The sequence below is a fragment of the Mus pahari genome, chromosome 8, assembly GCF_900095145.1.
Source record: "Mus pahari chromosome 8, PAHARI_EIJ_v1.1, whole genome shotgun sequence".
Taxonomy (NCBI): Eukaryota; Metazoa; Chordata; class Mammalia; order Rodentia; family Muridae; genus Mus; species Mus pahari.
In genome coordinates this window covers 68,987,847-69,003,398 of record NC_034597.1, presented here as the reverse complement: position 1 = coordinate 69,003,398, position 15,552 = coordinate 68,987,847, and the positions used below count along the sequence as shown (strand labels likewise).

The 15,552-nt window shown below is 40.6% G+C and overlaps 1 protein-coding gene across 5 annotated transcripts in view; it reads left to right on the top strand.

Moving 5' to 3' along the window:
* The window catches only part of Dgkh (diacylglycerol kinase eta), a 169,453-nt gene extending 158,113 nt beyond the window's left edge, over positions 1-11,340 (top strand). For all 5 annotated transcript variants that reach the window (XM_021203180.2, XM_029541438.1, XM_021203179.2 and 2 more), the window contains one exon: positions 397-11,340. In XM_021203180.2, coding sequence (XP_021058839.2) covers positions 397-449 — 53 coding nt within the window. In that variant the 3' untranslated portion in view covers positions 450-11,340. The remainder of the gene's footprint in view (positions 1-396) is intronic.
* The last annotated feature ends 4,212 nt before the right edge of the window (positions 11,341-15,552 follow it).

Genomic DNA, 15,552 nt, shown 5'->3' with positions numbered 1-15,552 from the left:
CCAGTGTTTTTTACTTGAGAGAGAGAGAGAGAGAGAGAGAGAGAGAGAGAGAGAGAGAGAGAGAGAAGCCATATTAGTTTTGACTCTTAACATAATTTGGAAAGATATCACATTTAAGAAGAGTTTGCATGGGGCCTGGTATTTTTTTTTATTGACTGATCATTTTTCAGTATCATGGTATTTTTTGTTTTAACTTAGTTTTCTACCTGTCACTTCCAGAGCCGATCACTATGAACTGTTAATAAAATGAAGTAGATGCTAATTATGTGAATTACTAGTTGAAATGTTTATTGGTAAACTTGTCCTTTTTCCCCTCCCTCTCTTCCTTTCTACTACTTTTGTTTTTCTTCCTATGTTTTCTTTTTTCTTAATTTTTTTTTCCTCTTACTTTTTCAGGACCTGGGGATTCCGAAAGTGGGTCATATGAAGCGAATTCTCCAGGGAATTAAGGAGCTTGAACGGAACCCTCCCAACTTGGTCTGAGGTGTGGTCACACTGGTGCTATTTCTGGGAAGAGAAGTCCTCACTCACCGCTCAATACAGAGTCCTTGGAAGCCTCTGGCTGTTCTTGTGATTTACGGCACAGATAAGCACCTCTGAAGCACCTCTCGTGACTGATATTTTGCTGTGGGGGAAAGTTTTGATTTGAGGTATTAGAAAATAAGTTTTGTGCCAAAAAAAAGACCATTCCACAAAAGCCATGTTCTCATTGTGCAAACCTGACGGGCAAAAAAAAAAAAAAATGTTCACCGTAGTGGAAGAAGGATCAGACATGATTGCCTTGTCTAAAAGGTGGACTCGCTTGCCCATCGTCCAGTGAGTGTCTTTAGATCTGGGCCCACAGGAGGTTCCTATGTGTGCCTGCAGCTGTGTTTACAGTGTGCAGCTGGAACGTCTTAGGCTTCGTAGTGAAGTCGTTGGCTCCTCTCTAGAAGCCGCTGGTTAGGAGATAAAGATAGGGGTTGTCCTTTTTCAGTTTTTCGCCCTACGTTCCCAGTATCCACTGGTCAAAAAATACGGTGGAACCAACCCATCACTCACTATGACTGATGCGAATCTGATGCACGATGTTCCTTGCCTGAGTTGTCTTTCTTTTTCTTGCATGTTATATATATTATTGTAATATTTCTATAGCTTTAATGTTTATTATAATGAAATTTAATTTATTACCACCCAGCTACCCAAGCACTTTTTGGTTGGTTAAGGGCACTTTGGAGTAAATCTTCCGCACCTAAGAGTCTGGGAATGTTCGTCTGTGCCATGATCAACAAGTGATATACATCTTATGCAAACCAAACTCTTTGCCTGTCCCAAACTACAGGTGTGCACATAAGGAGAATTATTGGGCGTTTTCATAACCCTCCTTGTTCTGTCAGCTACGAAATGTATTCCAGCTTTCCAAACCCAAATTCCCACATTTTGTCCCCCCCCTTTTTTTTTCATTTCAGTTTAATAACCATTTTGAGTTTCTGCTTGCACTTGTAAGACTTGACATCCAGAAATTTTTCAAGGTCTTGGCTGAGATTCCTAGCCTACGTTCTGGGGACTAGCTGAGGTTATTGCTGACAGGAACTCACCAATAGAAGGAATTTCATTTTGTTTCTTAAGGGCTTTTTGTATTACTATCTCACATTTTGATAGTCTATCCGGTTAGATATTATTTCCCTTTTTTAAAAACCATTGTGTGTCAGTGTCATTCAATAGAATCATCAAGTATTTGAAAGCCAAAGGTATACATGTCAAAAAAGTTTAAAAAAAAAAAAAGGAAAAAAATCTGTTTTCTGGTCATTATATGCCAAAAGTCACCTTAATATATAATATTTGAAAGTTGTGTATATAAGAGAAGCAAGGAGGGTTGCTGACCCAGAGGAGGTGGTTTTGATAGTGTAACCTGCTAGGTACTCAGTAGATGAACATACCCATACATGTGCACACACGTGTCATGCTCCTTTTACCTGCACGCTTGCACTTACTGACATACATTGTCTTGACATACAGTATCCCTGCTACTTTCTAGACAATCATTTGCCCAATGCTTAGTGTTTCATTTTTACTTGGGTATTTACTAGAAAAAAAAATCCCAAAATTGAAATACCTTAAAAATAAATGAAGGCCCAGCATGAAGTTCAGTGGCAGTGTTTGCTTAGGACAGGCAAGGGGCTTGGCTCCACCCATAACAGGGCGAAAAAACAAAAGGATCAACAGACAAGCCCAGTGCGTTCCTGACCATATAAGTATGTCTTATATTTTACCTAGGTTGTGCACAATGGACACTTTCCAAAGATAATTACTATTGAGGCTTTTGAGCTAATAATGAACCAGTCGCTTAGTAGTTTCAATGTTAAGCTTCACACCTGTGAAGCCCCTGTTGTATACCACCTGGTGGGTACCTTGCCAACTTTTCCTGTGAAGCCAGATCAACCCAGAGCTCCCCCCCCCCAAGATTATTGTTCAAGAAAAAGGAGTGGGGGTGGGGAGAGGACTCCAGTCTATAAAGAGTGTATTCACACATTATTGAGTTTTCATCTTCCCCCAAATACATCACTGTCAACAGAAAAGACATTCTAATGGCTGCTGCCCCAGGGGTGCACAGTGATTGGCTGGTTTTTGTTTGGTAATCTTTTCAGTTCCTGCTGGTACCTTTTGAATATTCTGACTCATGAAATCCTGGACTCATGAAAACTTTCAGTGGCATAGCTTAGGGATGACGGGGATTCTCTAATATGACAGTTTGGATGAATGATTTTGTCCAGTGTGAACATTTCTCTCTCCAACCCATGCCTTCATGAGTCTGGGTCCAGTGAGTTCCAACACCGGGCGCACAGGAGTGTGCTCCCGTGACTCCTTCCATCTCTGCTAGTGTCACAGAGAAGCTCTTACCCTATGTGAGGTTTCAGAAGGGGGTCCTCACTAGGATCCAGCCACATCCGCCTAAGCGGAGAGATATGCTCGGGTGTGCACCCGACTGTAGCTGACTCTGCTGTCCTCCAAAGCATTTCCTGTGTACTCCCCCCAGCCCAGGAAGGGAACAGAACTGGGTGTTCTCCAGGTGACTATGCAGTTCTCATCTGTGTCTACGCACATCCTCACCGTCCTATCAGTTAACCCATGGCACAATGTCAGAGGGGATTCAATCAATTTTCAGTTTGCTAGACAGTTGAAATAAATTGATGGGTTGGTTGGCTCATTTGGAGACACTGCTGTGGTTGAGAAGATGGAAACAGCGGATGTCCAGACCAGATCTGTACTGTCTGGCGTTTTAGCCACTGGACACCTATGGCTATTAAATTGAAGTTTATTCTTGCCCCAAGTTCTATTTTTAGTTCAGTTGCACTACCTACACTTTGAGTGCCCTGTAACCACAAATGTAGAGCATTTCCACCATCACAAAAAATTTTCACTTGACAGTGTCACTGCTGCTAAGTCTGTGGTCCGTGGGCCATCCATCAGTCAGCATCCATGTTATCTGGAAGCCTACAGCAATGCACACTGTTGGAGCTGACACGCTGGCTCAGCAGGTCTGGCAACGGGTTTGACACCAGATGCCATATACAAGTGGAAAGAGAAACACTTGTGGACTTGTCCTCTGACCTCCATCTTCCCACCATGGCGCCCTCACCCATGTACACCCACGTACATATTTTTAAATGCAGAACTTTAGATTCACTCCAGGTCTGCTTCTGGAGTCTTCCTCTTGGTGAGATTCTGGCCCTTGGGGACATTAAGCTTCCCCGGCCCCACACTTGGCTTAGTTTGTTCTCGCTCGGTTGCTTGTGACGTAATTCACACTGAGCATTTCAGAAGAACATGTACTGAGATAAAGACTCTTTCATTTTCTTGTGTCAGTAGAGTATCCTGCGGACATGCTTCATGCTCGCCATGCTCGAAGGGACACAGCAGCCCATGCATGTTACATGAGTCATTAGGTATGCAAAAAAGGGGGGTGAAGAACTGGGATGATTGTAAGAAAAGCGAGTGTGCCATTCGAACTCTGAAAGCAGGCATATTTTTGCTAGATGTGGATCTCTATCTTATGATAACTTATCTTGATTTTCATGTGGTTCAAAATCCCTTAAAAATAGTTACTAAAAGGTAATATGTTCTTGACCTCCAAATTCAAATTATTCTAAACTGAGATTTTTTTCCCAGTGATTTATTGTCAGGATTCTGTCCCTTAATTATTTTTATATTTTAATATAAATTATCCAAGCATAACTTCCTAGCTTCTTTGATATATAATCTTTCTATTTTTACATAAATTGACAGGGCATTAATTGAAAAATTGAAAAAAAATATACATCAGGTCTAAAGTAAGTGATTTATACCTGCAGCTGAGCTCGAGTGCGTTGTGAACTTTCATTTTCCAAGGATGAATTCTTTAGGGGTATCAGTTTTAATTTAGCTGTAAAAATCCATCCCTTTTTAAATTCTAACATCTGGAGTCTCTCTTACCCGCCGACCCCCAACCTCAATAGACACATTCCCTGTCTGTCAGCTGTGAGATTGTTAGATATGGGGTTCATGGTTGGTTAAAAGAGATGGCAGTTTTCAAACTCTACCCAGTACAGGTAGGAATAAAGGAACTAGAAGTGAAGCGTCCTCAGAGGGACTGTTGACCCCTGGGACTGCTTTGCCAGTGGCTTCCTGGTCTCCCTTCTCACTGCCCACCCCAAGGGGAGCAAGCCCTTCATCTCCCTTGTTTCTGCTGTGGCATCTCTCAGGTGACTTCTATGTCACAGTCTCTGTCACAATGGTAATGATACCTTAGCAATAGGATTCCTTCACAAAGAAGCAACTAGAACTTTCAAAGGGTGGTAATTGTTTTTTTATATATATATATAAGCAAAACATTATTTTTCTTTATATTGTTTTCCATGTTTTGTTTAGAGATATTTATGTTAGAAGAAAATATATAAAAGTTTGTTGATACAGAGAACAGAGAGCTTAAGACAGCTGGACTGCATCTATCTTTTTTTTTTTTTTTTTTTTTATAGTACTCTGTTATTTTCAGGTAAAGAAATGAAACCAAGACTGCATTAACTCAGTAACAATGCTTAAGATAGACTCCACAGTATATGTTATAGGTGAGCAGCTTACTTCCGTTTGTGTAATTTAAGATATAATATTTACATTATTTAATGTACTTCTATTTTTTTGCACTTCCAAGTTTTAGTTGGAAAAGAAAAACCAAACCACAGCCTAAAAATTATTTAAAGATCCACATAAAAATATTTCCTATTAGCTACAAGTTACCCATGCATAAGGCTTTGTAAATAGTCCGGACATTTCATATTATCTACATTTCAAGAGTAAATTAATCAAACCCAGGAGAACACAGGGTTACTTATAAAATGCATTAAAATAAAGACATTTTATGCTCAACTGATGCTATCAAAGTAGAATACTGCAGTTCAATACGTAAGCCAACCAGGAAGAAGGTTTTGTGACCTTTAGTCTTTGATGGTAGTGTTGTTCACACAGGTTAGCCATTTTCCATTTCTACAGTCTGACTGTATAGGTAGTTCTAACTGCATATGCAGCTGAAGGTTGCTCACAGTGCTGATAGTTGGTAGCTCGTTCTGTGAAAGGTTTGGGGATTATAACACTCACAGTTTTGTGAGTTATATATTATATACTAAAGATGACTAATACATTGGAGTAATATATTTGTCTATAGCTGGTAAATATGAAAATTATTTTCAAACAGTCAGGTGAGATTGACTTTTTTCTTTAGGTGAGAGAAAAGTCACTTGTATGTTTAAATCTCTATTTGTAAAACAGCTTTCTCCTACTGGTGTTATTAGTTTTCATACTATGGTTTTTCTTACCTTTTTATACCAAAAGAATTACATGCTGGTTATTCAAACTTGCCAAGATGTATTTGAGTTTGCAAGACTTTTGGCAGATAAAAATACTTCATAACAAGCAGACACAAAAGCTTTGTATATTTTGTGGCTTTCAGGGCAAGAACTGTACCTTTGATTTTCTCTCTGTGGGACAGTGCTGACGTGAGCATTGTCCCTTGACAGTATTACTTAAAATGGTTGTATAAATCAGTGCCCTTATTTATTATATTGTGAAATGTACTCTTTATACAGAATGCATAGTCTAGCTCCTTTCATTTTTACTGCTGTTGCCTGGAGTGTAATAGCTCTGTTAATGGTTGACTTATATACTTGAAATGCTCATTTCTGTGAAACAGACGCCCAGTGTATTCCTTCTTTAAAAAAAAAGAAAAAAGAAAAAGAAAAGAAAAAGAAAAAAGAAAAAAATATTTTCTCTCCTGTCTTAGGTAACTGAGTTATAGTTACCCCAGTCATAGGAACTTTTCTACAAAATGATTTTTATATCTAAAAAGACACAAAGCAGAAAGGCTGAAGGGGTAATGCAGTCAAGAACTCCATTAGGATATATTTTGCCCAATTTATGTTATGTCTTCAATTTGTAAGTTTTTTCTTATAGTGGGTTTTTAATTCTTGTGGTGGGGACATGTCTGTGATTGCACTGGCCAATGTGGCATTCCAATTAACGCTGAATCTTGAATCCTACCACAAACCTCATGCCTCTGATATCTAGCCCATGGTTCTCGAGTCTGTGTTCAGAACCCGTTGCCTGGCTTTGGGCTACACTGCAAATGGAACCCACAGTGGATAGCCTTTGTTTATTTCTACCAAGTAATCAGGAAGTTTAGCTGAGTGTTTCATTATTTCATTTGGATGCATTCTTGACTCAAATTTTAAAAGCCACGACATTTAATTGCACAACACACCATGCAGAATAAAAACACTTGTTTTCCAAGGAAAGAACAAAAATCCTACTGAGTGTTGCAGAGCAAAGAAGTCGCTTTAATCCCTAAATCCAACTGTTATTCTTCTGTTTTATGACATAAACAGTAGGTGAATCGTGAGTCATGCAAATCCATTGGGAGATTAAGAATTAATTTGCTTTTAATAACAGACAGAGCTTTATGTTTCCCTGTTGTAGATGCATTTATTGAGGATGGAAAAAAGTGAGAACCGGTTAGAAACATAGATATTGCAGGAACTTGAGGCGGTTTGCCAAGGCCCAGGAACAAAGAGTTTGAAAAAGTCTTTCCCTTTGTATTACAGAAGAACTGAAAGCACGTAAAATGTCTAATGTGGTGAGCGCTTAGAAAGCGCCCCACTGGTCAAGTCTGAAGTCATAACTAGAAGTTAGCTAATTAACTCTCCAGAGAGCCCATTTTACTGCAGAAAGTACTGGTCAATTAAGGAAGCCATCGGGGTGGACGAGCTAACCTCTTAGACATTTAGAACAGCTTCTGCGAATGTTTATTCCCAGGGTAGAGCTGTCTGTGCTTTCTCAATGCAGAGCAGAAAGTAGTGGATCTTGGTTCAGGAAGTTGGAAGGCTCCTTTAAAGGACAGACTAAAGGTGACTTGGTCCATAGATGAACACCAAAGACACTTTGGTGAGTTAGCCGAGCCTTGCAGTGTGTTCCCTGTGATGTGTTTCCCTTGGAGACAGTGATTGTTTCTCACTCACCTCCTGGATCTGACAAGGCTCATTTGGTCACACCTTGTCGCTGGCCCACCATGTCCTCTCTACACTAATGTATTTTGGTGCCTTGGGACCCCAGCTCTAAGAGTTGGCCCAACACTGCCAGTTATAGGTAGTCAAATTGTTTTCTACAATAAGAAGGGATGGATGTTCTCAGTCCTACCTAAATTTACTCTGTCTTTTCCAGTGACATTTTAGTTAAAAAGAAAGGCACTCCAGTTATAACATGAAAAAGAAATGTCCAATCTGGTAACCCTTGACATTGCATTTACAAACAAAAGTGGAAGGCAAGTGTCTTAGTGGAAGAGTGTTTATACTGCAAGTGTGAAACCCTGGTTCACTCCCAACAGTGCAAAAAAACAAACAACAAAATGGAAGGTGAAGCTGAATGAGTGACATCTACCCAGAGTAGGTTATGGGTCTTTTAATCTGCATATTAGGTTTTCTGTGTTCGTGTTAAATGGCTAGTTTATCGAGTTGAATATAGCTGCCAGTCAAGGTCCTCACGTATTCCCTTAGAGAAACTGCCCCAAGAAGAGACACCATATTCCATTTCCTGCTTGCATTCTCACATCCCAGAGTACAGAGACACAAAACATGCTTAGTAGGCTTCCCTGTCCCTTAGCAGTGTGGATGAGTCTCTAGGACTTTGCCTCAGGAATGGCTGGTTGAGCACAGTGCAGGGGAACAAAGGGCCGATCAGGAAGCCCAGTCCTGCTTGCCCCGCCCCCTTTAGCCCCGCCTCTCCCCTCTGTTAACCTTTCTAACCCAGGAATGCAGAGCAGCTCCAGCCTGGGGGTTTAGTACCTTGGCAGAATGACAGGGCCCAGGTCAGCTCATCCAAGAAACAGTGCAGAGTCAACGCTCTGTGAAGCACTGTTGGATGGCCTCCAGTTTGCAGTGCTTTGGCTTCAGCCTGCCTACAGCCTGTGTTTTGTTGGTTGCTTTTGGTGGTGGTGGTGGTGGTTTAATCCATCTCAATGATAATTTTCAGGCCAATATTTCATCCACGTTTCATGCAAACTCAGTTTTTCTATTAATGTCATATTCTGTTTTACACACACACACACACACACACACACACACACACACACACACACACACCACTGAATTTTTCTCTATTTTTTGTAGTCCCAGAGAATATCTAGCACATAATAGGACTTTGACAAATATTTTTGAATTTTATTTTCATACTGTCACAAATAAAAACTTAAAAAAACCTTCAAAGTCTTGTGCTTGCAAGGACACATGCTTTCTGTGCAGACAAACAACATTATCAGGCAAAAGCAACTGTTTTGTCAAGGAGCCTCATATAATAATCACGTTTCTTCACATCAGAAATATCTGTCAGGAATTCTTGTTTCTGAAAGACGTAATTTTCAACATTCCTGACAAATTATTGCTTGTAAATTATACACTTGCCCTACAGATTCTGTTCTATATACTGACTACTTACAGTCTTCATAGACAATATATATACATATATTGATTATGATTATGAACTTGGAAAAGAATGAAAAACAGTAATGAAGGTGAAATTTTTAGACAGTATTTGCCCAAGAAGACAGAGATGAAATTTGTATAATTTTGGGCCATTTACTGTTAATATTATCTGTGACTATCATTACCCTTATAAAACATAGTGACTAAAAATTTGCTATTACCCATGGGCCTATTTTCCTTTTTGACTCTCCAAAGCTATTCTACCATGTCCCCAAATAATGATAAAAGTTATCACAGTGCTCTGTTAGTTAAATTTCTTGAATGAACACTAGTCAGTTAAGTAATTACGTGCCTCTTCTAGGCACTTGGTTGACTTTTCCTACTTCTTTGTAACCATGGCACTCACTTAGATGCTGAGGATACAGGTAAAATAAGCCAGAACTCTTGTCTGTAGGTTTTCAATTGATCTCTCTAAAGTCTGTTTAAAAAATTAGGAGGGCTTTTAAACAAACACAGTCAGTTTCTTCTCTGGGGTTATTTTGGCCATGTCTCCTTCCACCCCAACACTCTCCAAAACTAACCAAATCCGAGTCACCACAAAGCAACCCGGTTTTCATTTCCACAACTCGTATTTATTTTCCTGTCGGCCACAATTCTGGCCATTGCTGATCAAGAGTGGGCCTCACTAGCCCTGGGCTCTGCTGCTTCTGCTGCTAGAGGGGCTGCCCTGAACACAAGGGTCCGGTTTGTAGAACAGGAAGAAATCTCAAGTTTATTTGGGAAAGGCACAAACTCATGGCATTGTCAGCAAAATACATGAGGTAACATTGCAGACCCACAGGAGAGGATGGAGGTCACACGGTGACGCTTTGTGGGAGGTCAGACGGCTCCACTTGAAGTTGGTTGAAGTGGGTTGGTGTTACCTTAGGGATCTTGATGGAGGTAGGAAGTCATGGCCTCTGATGGGGAGCACAGCTGTTATCTCAGCGTTAGTAATATGCGAGTCTGAATCCCACAAGGCTCTGATATGTAGATTAACCACAGCAAACATTTGTGTTATGATACTGACTTCTGAATATTTATTGACAGATAGGCTATAGGTTTCCTTTATTGAGAATGAAGAAATAAACTGTCTTTATCTTTCCTGTCAGTAAGGTTGGGGGAGGGGGCTCTTGCTGGTTTGTATTTTCACATTTCAATAAGCATATTTTTGAAATCACTATTTCCCATCATATAAAATATCATATAAAATAAGGGACACATTTCTGGGTCCCTTAGCAAAAGAAAGGTCTCAACTTGATAGCTTTTATGCTTAGCTCAACTTTGTAAATGTTCCACAAAAGAAGTGGGCAGGGAAGGCTGGGCGTTGTGCCCTTCTGCCCAGCACGTTCATTATGCTTTTCAATAAAAATAGAACTTATTTCCCGCCTGTTACCATCATGGTAAAAACCTAACAATGTAGTTCCTTCTCTTTATTATATTTCAAAAGATAGTTTTAATTTAGTCTTGCCATATTTATATAGCTAAGAATTTACTACATTTTGGTAGTCTGTTTTGAAACTAAATACTTGTATCTGAAAGACGCAGATAAAGTCTGCCTATTTCTTACACAGTGGGCTCTGTTTGCTACAGAAAAGAGTGAAACTTTTTCCCAGCTTAGCACATTTGCCATTGAAATGGACCTGACAGAGCAGAGGTTCTAACTTTGGCTCCAATTACTTTTAATAATGATAAGACGTGAGTTCTGTTTGTTTACATGCTGTTTACAATGGCATACTTTTTAAAAGTCTATATAAGAACTGAGATATTTATTGCATACTATTTTAAAGATGTTTTAATGTGTTTTCACCTTTGGAATATATTGTTATATTTCCTTGTACAGATAATTTGGGTGGCTTTGTTAATGTAGCTAATAATTTTTATGACTACTAAGTGACCAGTTTCGGTGCCTTCGCTTGTGGGATGCATGACTCTGTATTTATTGTAAGGAAGTCACTGATGTGTGTATTTTTGTACTGAGAGTAATGGTTGATGTCCATGATAATGAGAGACGTCTTTCCCAAGGGGCACTGCCTTCAGATTGACCTTCTCAAATAAAAAGACTGCATTGGAAGGTGTGAGGTCTGCTCTTTCTGGAGGGAAGCCTCCCACACACACCCTTCTTGAAGTCTAGATAGTATCCGAGCCAGGATGCTGGTGCTGATATGGTCAAGTTACTCAACAGTTGAGTCACCCACAACAAGGCTCCTCTTGATGCCCATTTACGAACACAGCTACTCCCACTGTGCCTTCAACTTCTTCTCAACTCCAGGCAACTGATAACCTGTCTCTATTGCGAAACTTTCATTAGGTCAAGTATTACTGGAATTATACAGTTTGTGACTTTATATGATCCCCCCCACACTCTGTCCCAGATACATCCAAATCAGTGTCTATATCAGTGTGGTTTTTGTTTTAATTTTTTATTGATAGATAATATTCCATGCAGCAGAGTTATTAATGTTCAAAACACAATTTGGTTTACCCCATTAGAAATAAATCCTTGATGTTATAAGAGATGCCTCTGCAATTAAGAATACTTGCTTCCCAATCAGGGAGACTGGAATTCAAGTCCCAGCACTCATAACAGGCCTGAACATCCTGCCCACCCCTCGAATCCCACCTCTGAGGAGGGCAAAGACAGGAGGACTGGCTTGCTGAGAAAATGTGACCCCAGTTCATGGTGAGTAACTCAAACAGCTGGAGAGCACTGGCAGAGTACATTAGGACCCTCTCCTGGCCTCTGCATGTACGTACGCCTGTGTGAACACACTGCACACACACAGAGACACAAATGTTTTTAAACAAAAAGCAGAACAGTGCAGTGGGGAAGATGGTGTAGTGTGACAAGGACATACCTGCAGGGAGAAGCAGAAGCTGGACATGAGGGATGTGGACATGGGCATAAATGAACTTGAAAAGGTCCGAGGACAGGGCAGGCAATCAGAGGGTCCTGAGGACAATCTTATTGAAATGAGAAGGAGGGAACAATAATAAATATGTCATAGTTACAGCCTGGACTTGGAGTTGGCTGTAGATGAATGTGGAGCTCAAACTAAGAATTCTGGGTTGGTTTCACAAGAGTTTAAAGTGACTGTAGGTAGGCTGTCCACAGCCAACGTAATTCTGGTGAGAATTTCTGAAAGGAAATGCAGATGTGAAGGCCAACATCTTGTGAGCTAAAGTCATGAGAGAGAGGGAAGTTGTCCTAAAAACAAACCTCTGTGAACACAGAAAGTGAGTCCTGCAGAGTTCATCCCAGAGGAGATTAGAAAATGGAGCCAATTGCCTCCGTCAGAATCAGGCCCATGCTGTAAGACGCTGGCCACGATAGCCTGGCAGACAAGCGTCCTTCCTGCTGTTGCCCAGACTCAAAGGCTGCTGTGGACAGAAAGGGAAGAGGCAGAAAGGGAGAGGGAGGAGATGCTGTTTGTAGAGCCTCATGCCCAGGGCTGCAGAGCGGTGGTTACGAGGCATGTTTGAAGCTAAGAGACACAGAGCTCCTATATGTGGCCGGTAAGCCTAAAACTGCCCCTTTCCGTAAGATAACCTGGTTTTCACCTCATTCACAGGGCGCTGTGCCCAGGAGGATTAGTTGGGGGAGTGGAAGATTTAGCCTAGAACATAGACCACAGGGTAGTTGAGAGTGGGGTGGGTCAAACCAGAGGGGATAAAGGTGGATGGGAGAACTGTTCAAATATGGAAGGGATTGTCACGGGAAAGAAGGCTTACGAGTGAGAAAAATGAAAACGATCGAAAATACCATGATGATACGTCATAAGAGAAGATTTCCTAAGAGGCAGGGGTGCAAAACTACCTGGCAACTGTTCGGTACCTGTTCTAGTTTAATTTCCCATGCTGTGTTACCAAACTGACTAAAAAAAATGGGGGAAGAAGGATTCTCACTTCCACTTCCGCTTTCGGGTTACAGTCCATCACTGAAGGAAGTCAGAGAGGGGGCCATGGAAGAAAGCTGCTCAAGGGCTTGTTTCCCAGCTATGTTTCTTATACAGCCTAGGTAGGCCCTGCCTGCCTAGGAATGGAGCCGCCCACAGTGGGTTGGGCACTCCTACATCAGTTAACAATCAAGAAAATATCTCACCAACGATGTGCCCACAGGCCAGCATAACTGGGTAATTCTTAACTGAGATTAACTTTTCTCAGATGCACCAAACTCATAACCAAGATTAGTCATTACGGTACCCATGGGAATACAGGGAAGACAACCATTTCCTCTATCCTAATGTGTAGAACAGTGCTCGACACATATTTGTTAGCTGAATAAATTGGAAATGATTATGCCAGATCAAAGCACCAGATAATCTAACGTCCCTTTCATTTTTTACAGTTGAACATATATAAGTACAAAATACGCATCCTAACTGTACTTGCAAATAGATGAACCAGAACTAAACTCCAAAAGAGTAATCCAGCATCCCCCTTAAAATAAACCATTATTAGCCAGTCTGTGCATCTACATGAAGATCCCATGGCGGCATCTGGTTCTGATGGACTTCCTGGGTCATTACATCAGATCACATCCAAATGCAAATTATATTGTCCTACATACTAATTCAATCTGTTTGTGTAGCAAAGTCGCAGATAATCACCAGACCCAGTTTCTGCTTTCAGAAGCTAATGGCTTCCTGAGGCCAGCGTTTTAGGATTTTCGCCAGGAAATCTAACTAGTGCTGCTATTCCTGATGAGAACATCAAGAGCTGTTCAAATGCCCTAGGATCTTCCTTGCTCTGGACCTGGTGTTTGTTTCACCTGGTGCCACCACGGGTACATTCAGAAAATCTGACGATGGCTGCATGGTGTCATGGTGACAATAGTGCAAGGACAAGCCAAGAGGACAAGCAACTACAACAAAAATAAAGCAAAAACCCAGTAGCCTCCTAGCAGAGTGCAGCGACTTTTAGTTAATGCCATTATATTTACAGTGAGTGTGCAAAATGCCACGAGTTTAGTATTAGCCCCATCTGAATATGCTTACGCCATGGCATTGACACTTCCTTAGCAATGATGTTTTTAATTAAAGGGTGGGCACTGTCCTTTGAGAGACTGACACCGAGAGGTAGATGCAGCTCTAAGAACCACAGTCCAGTAGACTTTGTGCTCTACACAGCTCCATCCTGATGCAGTTCACTGTCCTACTTAAATCCCTGCTGCCACATAACATGGTGTCACTGATTGAGGGCACAAACAAGAGAGACCATGTATCAAGAGTCACATGAGTCATAACCATGTAATTTTTTGATGACTTTTTTAAAAAGAATTTTTTTTTTTTTTGAGCTGAAGAGCTGCCTCAGTCAGTAAGGTACATCAATACTGGGTTTAATCCTCAGAACCTCACATTAAAGAAGCCGGGGGTGGGGATTCCTGCTTGTAACCCAGCCCTGGGAGGTAGAGACAGGAGTGGGTAACTGGCCAGCCTGTCTAACCTAATTGTGAAGGCCTGATTCAAATGGGAGGCCCTGTCTCAAGAAACAAGGTGGGCATCTGGGGAACAGAACTCACTGTTGACCTTTGACATCCATATGGCATGCACACATACGTGAGTGCCTGTATTCACATGTGTGCACATACACCATGCACACAGAAGAATGGAAATGGAGGCACATCATAAGTGCTGTTTTGCTGAACGTTAATATTAGACATGATATACACACTGCATATGTATATATATATACATATGTATATATATATATATACATATATATATATATATATATATATACATATATATATGTATGTATTACTTGGGAGGCAGATGCCGGAGGATCACAAGAGTTTGAGGCCAGATTTGGCTGCAGAGTGAGTTCAAAACCAGCATGGGTAGCTAAGACCTCACCTCGAAGAATAATTTGAAAGTGAAAAGATGAATGGGAATATAAGTCTATAGTAGAGCGCTTGCCTAGAATCCACGGAGTTGGAGGCACACTGTGTAGTCACACTAGCAATATTCACAAGAAATCTGGAAGTGAACATAGCTTGTCTCATAAATTGCTCATAACTGATTAAAGGAGAGGAGCCAATGCCCCCTTACTGATAGTAAGAATAGTAAGCATCTCAAGGCTGAAATGTCTAAAGGCTCCAGAATGACAGATCTCCAAGTGACAAAACCCCACTAATACATAATACTCTCATTAGCTTAATTATGATTAGATGAACTGTGTAGTTCCAACTGGATATTGAACTGTTAAGGCCTATCTGCTGATTTGCAAGTGATTACAGCAGCTGACAAACGTTCCTAATTTTTTTTTTTTTTTTTTTTTTTTTTTTTTGGTCCTGGAGCATTCTTTAATTTTAAAAGTACAAGTTGGCTCTATTAGTGCCATGATACAGAGTCTGTTGAGACAGGCTTTGCATTAAAGACTTCAGTCTATTGAGATAAAGTGGATGAAAAGGGGGCCCAAAGTCAGGTAGAAACAAAACCCAAGATCGTTTTGTAAATGTCTTTTATTTCTACTCATATTTATTCTTCAATCTTCAAGAGCTTTAGTTACTATGTTTTAAATACTAATTTTG